Below are 7,485 nucleotides of genomic sequence, written 5' to 3' on the forward strand. Positions count from 1 at the left end.
GGTTCTCTATTTGTTATAGCACTGTGGTTGGAGGATGAAAGGACAACAATCCCCCCCATGCCTCCTCCAAAATCCTCACATGGGCTCACACTTGAGGCCCCCCAAAACCAACTAGCGGACCCCCCTGGAAACTGGCTTGTGGACTCCTGGTTTAGGAATTGAGTTTAACTGACCTCATTGCCGAGCATCTACTTAACTAAAGCACATCACTTTTTACCCCACCTATTGCATGCTAAAAATTCTGCGGCGCTTTCAAGACTAAGAAGAGACTTATCAACTGTACTGTACAAAGACATCCATGCTGTGAAGCCTAAGTTTGCCCTCCATGAGAAAAGATTACTTTAGATTTAAAAAAAAAAAGTGATTTATTTGAATTTAAATAGAAGTAGCCAGAGAATACTTATATTAAAATTTTAAATGAATAAAATATGCATTCTTAAATTACAATAATGAATATATTATTTGCAGGAATGAGAGCTTAATAGCAAAGACCTGAAAGTCATGTGAATTAGCATGAGGCCCACCCCCACATACTTATGGTTAACAGAATTCACGCATAACACTTCTTACTGCTCAATTTTTGCTTATCTATTGATTACAAAGTGATCCATGTTTGTCTGTTGTGATTAAATAAGCAGCAGGATCCTTAAACAAATTAACAGATACCTTTTCTGTCTTCATTTTATTACACAAGTGGTAGCACTAGCACCAATTTATACAACAAAATACTCTTCTTAACCTTTCCCAACAGAATTGTCAACATTCCTCAAGTATGATTTAGGATATTCATAATATAACTGTAGGAGTTGACCTGGGATCTCACCTGTTTTGTTGACTTTTTAGTTCCATTAAATATCTTCCAAGCAAGCCCATTGCCACCACTGGCAATATGTCGGCCAACATCAAACTCCCTGGTAACAGGATTTCCCATGACCGCACTGGTGACATCAGCTGTTACCTTTGTAACAGTACTTTTCAACTTATTCAGCATGGACTCCATTGTTCCAACTGTATGCTATCACGTTTGCCTACAAACAGAAGTGGGGGAGAATCACAATTCTTTCAATTTCTATTAAGGGAAGGTCCTGCAGATGGTTAGTTTATATTACTCAATACTATTAAAAACACAGAACACAAGGCCAGCTATGAGAAATCTATACTTTAAAAGAAAAAGTAAAGCTTTATTTTTTTCCTCTTTTAGGAAAAGTATGTTTAAGATCTCAGATCATTAACAATATAACTATATATTCACCCTGAATACATTTTAAAAAAATGAATCCTCTCTCTAATACTGTACCTGCCAAAATTCATGCTCAAAAGTCAGTGTTTTATCTGAAAAAACTGCTGTTACTAACATTTTCTGTTCTGAAGTGTTAATGAGTCCATCAGCTGATACAGTGAAATTAGAGAAGCTGCTTTTTTATGCTGTTTTAGAATTAGTGCTGCTACATGGTTACATAATTTAAGGCTACATATACACTTATCAGGAACGTCGACAGCTGCTACTCAATTTTAGGTATGCCAATTGCGTACCTAAAATCAATTCTGCAACCTTCAATATTGGTCCCTGTCTTCACCGCAGAATGGCGATGGGAACGCTCCTCCTGCCAACAATCCTTAATCCTTGTGGCTCACAAGGAGTTCTAGGTTCAACATTTATCCTGGAATGTGCCATTTCGCCCATGTGCAAAACAGCACCCAGGAAGATCGAACCTGTTTGATCTTCCGTGGCTAGTGTAAACCTAGACAAAGAGGTGCAAGAATCTGGTTTAGAATAAAGTTTGTTTTCATCCATGCTATATATTACTATAATTTCTTCACTTAATTCAGGTATTTGATTACAAACCACTATTGCCAGAAAAACACTAATGTCCAGTAGTTTAAGCAATTAATACATATATTCATTCTCCTGCTGGGTGTGTTATTGAAAGAACAGGACAAGAAAACAAACAAACTAGGAAGGAGACATACCTACCAGTGATAATACGTGAGGCAAATATGGAACACAAGAAGAAATTAGTTGCTAGTAACAGTTAACATACATACAACACTCCAAAACAAATTCTAAATACTGCAAAGAGTCTCCAACTTCATGTCAAAGAGACGGTATGGAGGAATACCCATTTCTCCTCCAGACAAAAGAGAATCAAAATTGAAAAATAGAGCATCAGGGAAAACGTAAGTGTGTGCACTCATACAGTGTAAATGTACAGCCTTATTGGTCACCCACCTAGGTCACTACAATATTATTTTTAAAATAACTAAGTCATTATCTTCTGGCCAGCCTGCCTCATCAGATGGTTTAGTACATCTAGTTCCTATCATCTTCAACATTTCAGACATATTTACATGGCTTCAGGGTATCATTTCACCCACTTCACTCTAAAGAGTAGCACTGTATTTTCCAGATGGAAAAAGGGTATTCTGGGGTGATATTGCAGACACTTTCAAAATTATGAAAAGCAAGTGATAGAAATCAGCAGGAGACACCATAATTTTAAGTAACAATTTTAACTGTTTCATTAAAGATTAATTTCATTTTGATCATGGAGGTAAGTGAATTTAAGTGATTTGTTTTCAGAGATCAGAATTGTGAGTGAGTACTGTGGAAAAACAGGTGACAATACTCCCTAAATTTAGAATTATTACATTAGTAATCCTTTTCATGTTTTTTAAATTTTTGCTGGATACTTCACTGCAGTTATGGTGGGTGGCGAAAAAGTGGTTTGGAAAGGAAGGGAGAAGTCCACTTCGGTTCCAGTCTTATAAATTTCTAACCTTAAGCTCATGAGTAAACTCATTGGTTTCAATGGAACTAGCCATATGCATAAAATTAGGCTTATAAACTTTTGTGGGATGAGAAGTTTATTTAGGTATGAAGCTTTAAGTATTGGCAAATACATTTTATCTGTAGCAACTGAACTACATGAGACAGAACCACACCAACACAGCAGAAATTTCCTGTTCAACCAGCTATTGAACAGGAACAGGGAGATCAAGTAATAAAGATGACATGTATTTCAGAGTAATTATGTATTTAACTGAACAGTGCTAATGCTCTGTTGGTCGGGTGAGTGAAAATAAGAGAAATTTAATTTTTAAACAGACATTGCATATTGCATTCTGGTAAAAAATATGATGCAAGTTGTAGTTATGTCAGCCAAGATAAAGAGTGATTGTCTCATACCTAAGCTTCCCAAGCGAAGGAAAAGCAGTTGCCCACCTGGGAAGTAGGAGAAAACACCATGCCTCTTAGGACAGCCTGACATAAAGAGATGTTGGTACCTATAGTCCTTAAAAACCTTATTCTGCAGACATTCTGCATGGCTGCTCCATGTGTAAAAGTACTACAGAAATCAGACCCAAGCAGATAACAAGATAAAAACATGCAGTATTTGATTTTCCAAAATTGCTTTTTTCCTGTAACTGAAACTTTCATTCTGATAGGCAAAACCCAACATATATCATTTTAATCTCTTCAAAGTGTCTCCATTTATTAAAAGAATTTTCAGGCAAATTTGGGCCCAATCATGCAAGATTCTGAGCAGCCTCTAACCCCTTTGGGGGTCAACAGGGTGGCCACACTCAGTACCCACTGAATTGACCCTTTACTAAGACAGCAATATCATCTGAGTTACAGTGGTAAACTTTTAGCTACACCCTGTCAGAGTCTCACTGTGGAAGGGCAGCATATAGGATGTGCAACAGGGAATTCCAGGGTACAGGATGGGCACAGTGAGCAAAGGACTATGGTAGAGTACTGTGACACTAGGTTTAAATATTAAATGAATATTTGTGTGTTACCTCAATCTTGTTAAATAACAACTGAGGTCTAGCTTACTTTCTGCCAATTATATTACTTTTGTACGGTAAGATCTCAGGATACGTGAACCCAGAGTATGCAATCCCGCTCTTATGTGGCTGACGCCCAATCCCTACAGTGAACCCTGAAAATGGGCAAATTCCAGTTGTACTTAACTTGCTCCCTGCCAGCCCTGGCTCAACGCCCCCAGCTCCACACGGCCCTAGCTCAGCCCTGCTCACCACCAGTGCATAGCTCCTGTTCAACGCTCACCCTCACCTCTGGCGCTATCTCACCACCCTCAGGTGCAACTCCGGCTCAACCTGCCTGGCCCTGGTTCAACACCTCTGCCAGCTCACCACCCGCGCGCAGCTCCAGCTCACCACCCCCATGCGCAGCTCTGGTCCAAATCCCCTGGTGTGAGGCCCCATTTCTAACCCCCTGCCCCCCCCCACTCACCACCTGTGCACAGCTCCAGCTGAACTTCACCCCTCAGCCCCCTGCAGCCCTAACCCACCCCAGGCTTAGTACCCCCCCTCCCCCCGCCTGCCTCCCACAGCCCTAACCCACCTCCAGGCTTAACCCTCCCCAACTGCCCCCTTCACTCCAGGACTTACTTTCCGCTGCTTCCCTGACTGCAGAATGTGTGTTCTGCCAGAGAAAAATACAGACCTCCCTATTACGCAAAACCCAGGTTACATGAGGGTGTGCAGAATAGAACCCCACATATTCTGAGACCATTGTATTTCATTCAGCGTGAACAACAAGACTATACCAGTTTCTTTTTATTAACCCACCAGCACAGCTTTGTATTTGAGGTCACAATATGGAAAAGGCGTGTTTAAAAACCTGATTACACTGTCAAAACAAAAAAGCAGTCAAGTATTTGCTTCCTCCTCCAATCTTTTCAGTAAAAGGTCTGAAGAAGTGGGTCTGTCCCACAAAAGCTCACCTAATAAATTATTTTGTTAGTCTTTAAAGTGCTACTTGACTGCTCTTTTGTTTTGATAGTATATAGACAAGCACAGCTCCCTCTCTGTTACTGATTACACTGGAAGTATGAAGTAAACAAGTTCTGGGTTATAGTCTCTTTTACATGTTCAATGTGTTATGTATGCTGAAGTTTGGAGAACTGTCTTGCTGCTGAGAGGTGGAAGAATGGATGACATTGTTTCCAGTTAAACTGGAGGAAGCACTCTTTGCCAGAGGTGGCTGTTCCATCTGGTAATTTTACTGAAAAGATTAGAGAAGGCAGTAAGCAAGGATACTAACAAAATATTCTTATCTAAAGAATGAGAATTTACAAACAGACCTAGTTTGAACATGTGTGTCCACTACTTGGCACAGCACAAAGTTAAACCAATGACTAATTCAGAGGAAGAAAAAGATCATGAGCTAATTTTATCTCTCCGCATGCAGACTGTTTTCATGAATTAATGTCTGCTAATAGTGCCTGCATATTTTTATAACACTTTATGTCAACAACTGACTGAAATCAAAGTCAGGTTTTGTTTTATAAAAATAACTGATTTATTACCAGTTTCAATTATGTCACATTAAACGTCAGTTGTAGCAATACATCTGGACAGGCAATCCATTTGGAGCATGTACATAAAATTTTTTAACTTGGAAAGTGACATCTTCAATAATACAAATTTTAGACTAATAGTGTATTTAAAAATATTCAAGCTTAAATAAATCATACAATCAGCTTCTCCAGCACTATATTCAAATCGAAACTTGAGCTACTATACATGAAAAAGTAACCATCACAAGACAATGAAGTAATAACGTCAAGCATCCACAAGGTATATGTACAGTAAATCCTCGATTTAATGGACTTCAGAAATAAGGTACACTGCCCGCCAGCTCCGCCTGCCCCCCACCAAAATAAATGCGACTCACCAGAGCTGCTGCCGCTGGCTGCTGGGGCTAGAGGACTAGTGGCGGGGGAGGTGGAAAGAGCAAGGCCAGCATAACTGGGAGATGGACCTGTGAGGGGAGAATGGGGTAGGTGGGGGAGATGAGAAGTGGGGGCAGAGGACAGGAGTGAGTGATGGGCTGGGAAGATCAGTGCGTCATCATACAGTATCACCATTCGGATATAACGAACTTTTGGCATTAACGGACACCCCCTCGCCCCATTAATCCATTAAATCGAGGGTTTGCTGTATTTTACGCTTGAAAATGAAAATAAAAGAAACAAAAAAAACTGCAATATGTTAGTAAGTATAATACTTAAGCAATAAGGAGTGGGCACCCTAGAAATATTTAATATAAAACTTTTCTTGTCCCTCTTTAAGTGCAATATCTACACTATATCAGGTTTAATCCTATAAATTGGTGGGCATGGGTAAGCCCTTACACTTGCTTGCATGGAACCCTATTACAGTCACCAGGGCCTCTGTGCTCCTGTTTGCCAACATAGATTAACTTGCAGAAAGGAGCCTTATAATTTTGCCAAATGTAAACATGAGGCACAAGACCGGGGACATTAAGAATACTGAAAAATGAAAATAAAACCAAAACAAATAAGCCCACACCAGCTCAGCTTTCATTTGAGTAATCACTTTGGTTTGTCTCTTCGGTTTTCTATTGTGATCATGCTGGATGGAGGGTATTTTGCACGAAACCAATGCCACCCATCCACATGGCTGCATCAGTGCTCAGCCTGGATTGTGTCCCCCATGGCAAGGCTGATACTCTGAGCAAAGGAGCTGACAGACCTAACTCCAACCTACCCACAAGTGCCAATCCACAGAGCTGACTAGCCACACACATAGGTGCAGATTACTCTCCAACAGCGGAGCACAAGTGTAATTGGTCCTCAGTGGGGTATTTTTGATGCCCAGTGGCTCCCAGAAGTCTCCTTACAATCAAGCCTTTATTTGTAAAAGCGAGTCAAAGCACATTTTTGAAAGGCATAAACACGACGGACGCTGTCGAGCACCACTGACAAGAGGAGGAAACGCACCCGCATTTCGTGAGGTCTGTGCCACCGGACAAGGCCGAAAACCCGAGACCCTGCAAGCTGCCCACCGGGCAGACGCCAGGCACCGCGTTATTTATCTCAGGCGCGGGGAAACAGCGGGAACAACCCCAAGTGCCACACGGACACAAAACGCCCCGCGCGTATGAACCCCCTGAAGGGGTCACGTGTTCTTCACCGGCGAGTCCTGCCTCGCCCACAGAGCCACGTACCGCCGTCCGCAGGGGCGGGCACAGCACCGACCGCCCCCTCCCCTCGCCCTGACAGAGCTGTGGTCCGCACCTCGCCCACACCGCCCCCCGGGGAGCGGCGCAGCGGAGAGCACCTGAGCCCCTCCCCCCGGGGGATGACAGTCGGTCTCTCCGCCCGCCCCGGCGCTACGGCCCCGCACCAAACACCGCCCCGCCCGGGAGCGGCTCCAGGGCGAACGAGTCCGGCTGTCGCTAGGCCACAGGCAGCCGCCGCCTCTGCCTCTCACCTGCGCCCAGGGAAGCCGCGGGGGCCGTGTCCCGCCGTCTGTCCGCCCGCGCCGCGCGCCCTCTGGCCCCGTCTCCCCCTGCGGCTACTCCATGGCGACCGAACCAGCACCCGGGTCCCCAGCCCCCTGCGCTCCCTCACTTCCGCCACGGCGGGGGGGCGGGACAGGGCGGCACCGGAAGTGACAGTGCGGGGGCGGGGCAGAAGGTGGCTGGTT

General features: G+C 43.4%; 1 protein-coding gene across 4 annotated transcripts in view; it reads right to left on the reverse strand.

Moving 5' to 3' along the window:
- Positions 1 to 7,389, reverse strand: part of SCYL2 (SCY1 like pseudokinase 2) — a 54,473-nt gene extending 47,084 nt beyond the window's left edge. For 2 of the 4 annotated variants that reach the window (XM_075011288.1, XM_075011268.1), the window contains exons 1-3: positions 7,270 to 7,383; positions 1,534 to 1,742; positions 824 to 1,028 (exon numbers count right to left, since the gene is read on the reverse strand). In XM_075011288.1, coding sequence (XP_074867389.1) covers positions 824 to 1,000 — 177 coding nt within the window. In that variant the 5' untranslated portion in view covers positions 1,001 to 1,028; positions 1,534 to 1,742; positions 7,270 to 7,383. Of the gene's footprint in view, positions 1 to 823; positions 1,029 to 1,533; positions 1,743 to 5,707; positions 5,795 to 7,269 lie in introns of all 4 variants that reach the window. The other 2 variants (XM_075011281.1, XM_075011274.1) reach the window with 2 other exon arrangements.
- Positions 7,390 to 7,485: the final 96 nt, after the last annotated feature.

The sequence above is a fragment of the Carettochelys insculpta genome, chromosome 1 (genome assembly GCF_033958435.1).
Source record: "Carettochelys insculpta isolate YL-2023 chromosome 1, ASM3395843v1, whole genome shotgun sequence".
Lineage (NCBI taxonomy): Eukaryota > Metazoa > Chordata > Testudines > Carettochelyidae > Carettochelys > Carettochelys insculpta.